General features: G+C 36.8%; 1 protein-coding gene across 1 annotated transcript in view; it reads right to left on the minus strand.

The window, feature by feature from the left end:
* ME2 (malic enzyme 2) overlaps positions 1-1906 on the minus strand; it is a 68875-nt gene extending 66969 nt beyond the window's left edge. The window contains exon 1 of the mRNA XM_007943850.2: positions 1796-1906. Within this exon, the coding sequence (XP_007942041.1) occupies positions 1796-1906 (111 nt within the window). The remainder of the gene's footprint in view (positions 1-1795) is intronic.
* Positions 1907-2298: the final 392 nt, after the last annotated feature.

Below are 2298 nucleotides of genomic sequence, written 5' to 3' on the forward strand. Positions count from 1 at the left end.
TGATTCAAAACGGCCAATACCAATCAGTCCATTTCAGCTCACTAATGCCTAGGATATTGATCTTTATGAGTTCTATTTCATTTCTGATGACTTCCAATTTTCCTAGAGTCATACTTTGTACATTCCATGTTCTAATTATTAATGGATGTTTATAGCTGTTTCTTCTTTTGAATCGTGCCACATCAGCAAACAAAGGTTCCAAAAGCTTTATTCCACGTCTATGTTATTAAGGTCGGCCCTATTTTAAGAAGGCAGCTCATCCTCAGTCATATTTTGAGTGTCTTCCAACCCCAGGAGCTCACCTTCCAGCACTGTATCAGACACTGTTCCTCTGCTACTCACAAGGTGTTCATTCAACTTTTTCAGAAGTAGACCACCATGTCTCTTTTTTAGTTTGTCTTAATCTGCAAGCTCTACTGAAACCTGTCTCCCACAGGATGACTGGTGGCATAGTTTCCAGCATTACAGCAACACACAGGCCACCACAGTACAACTAACTGACTGACAAGTATTTCCTAGATATTAACACATATAACATGTATACCTTCAGTAGACAGTGATTACAGATATACATTTAAAAGACTAAGGAATCAGTACTGCCTTTAGTTACTATTTTATTAATCACAGTAGTAACATACTCTTAGAAACACTATTTATGAATATGTGAAAATTACTAACTCAGTCTGCAATGTCTGAAGCACAAGTTTGATTTCTAAACTTGGTAAGTCCCCTAAGAGTCCATGACCCACAAGCTGGGAATCACTGATCTATGTTCTTTCTGAAACAAAAACAACAAAGATGTTTCCTGATGCTTAGAAATGATCCTTAAGGGGGTTTCTAGATGTAGTTCTTCGATGAAGTAACCATATGGATGCTATCCATATTTCAGAAGGCCAGAGTGCTACTCCTTGACATTCATTTAATTCATAATGTGCTTTATAAATTTCTTATAAGCCCTAAGTCCCCAGAGTAGTTTTTATATAAATTATTTCTATAAGGATAAAAATAAAATAAGGCCAACATATTTATCAAATGTCTACACCTATGGCACTGTAAAAGATACAGAGGAGTATCTGAACAGACCCTGTCCAAAAGGAACCTGAAATATAATCAAGAAGATTTATAGTCATGAAAATTTAACTACTATAACTGATTTCAATACCAGCTTAAGATGTGAAAAGAAGCACATATACTGACCAGGTGCCAGATGAACAGGAATGTAAACACCGCTACAGGGTTTCAGAGAAGGAGCAACTACTCTAGTCTATGGCAGTGTGAAAAGCTGCAAGGAGAAGTGGCTTTTGAATGAGAGCTGCATCTTGAAGAACAAGCAATATTTCGGGAGGTGAGGCAAAGGCAGGAGAGGATATTCTAAGCTTCACCTAATTCATTAATGGCTTGCTGAGTTCTCATCCTCAGTCAAGTATCAAAGATGAGATGGTCTGTGGGACTCTTGGTCAAATTCCCTCTCCTAGGTCTGAAACCCCCAAAACACTTACAATCCTATACTACTAATTATTCCCACCCTCCACATAAGTGAATAAATGAGACTGGCAAATTCTGACTGCTGACTGTTGTTTAAAATTAAGTCACACCTCAATGTGAATGCACCTACCCCAAAAATAAATTTCACATATTGAAACAAACCCATTGTGTGATGCTTGCAAGTTTCTATAAGAGAATCTCTTTTCAGAGTTGTTTACTTACTATTTAATATTCATATATTATCAGCCCAAAATGTATCAGACTTTTAGCAGGAAAAGGAAAAAATTATATTAATATTAATGGTACTAACCTTGTTTGTTCTTGGGTTCAGCATAAGTGGCTTGCCTTTCTCTTTTCTGTGCAAATGACGACATATCAATGTACAAGGAGGACTGGCAACTACTCTTAACCGGGATAACATTTCTTTCACCTGGGAAAAGCAAAGCAAATGAACCACAAATGAGAAATAAATTCTAGAACCACATATACGCAAGTATCAAATTTCAAAAAGAGATTTAGAAAGCTTATCTTATTACATGTGAAAAAGCTTTTTAAAAAGGTAGGTACGTCAGTCTTTCTTCAACAAATGGTGCTGCAACAACTGGATTTCTAGACACAAAAGAATGGATCTGGAGCCATACCTCACACCATACACAAAAATGAACTCAAAGTGGATCAACGACCTAAACATAAGAGCCAAGACCATAAAACTCTGAGAAGAAAACACACAGGTGAAGCTTCAGGACCTTTTTGTAAGCAGTGGATTCTATGACATCAAAGCATAAGCAGTAAAAGAAAAAAGAAATAAACGGG

The sequence above is a fragment of the Orycteropus afer genome, unplaced genomic scaffold (assembly GCF_000298275.1).
Source record: "Orycteropus afer afer isolate SDZICR_OR568_19922 unplaced genomic scaffold, OryAfe1.0 scaffold00113, whole genome shotgun sequence".
In the NCBI taxonomy this organism is placed as follows: domain Eukaryota; kingdom Metazoa; phylum Chordata; class Mammalia; order Tubulidentata; family Orycteropodidae; genus Orycteropus; species Orycteropus afer.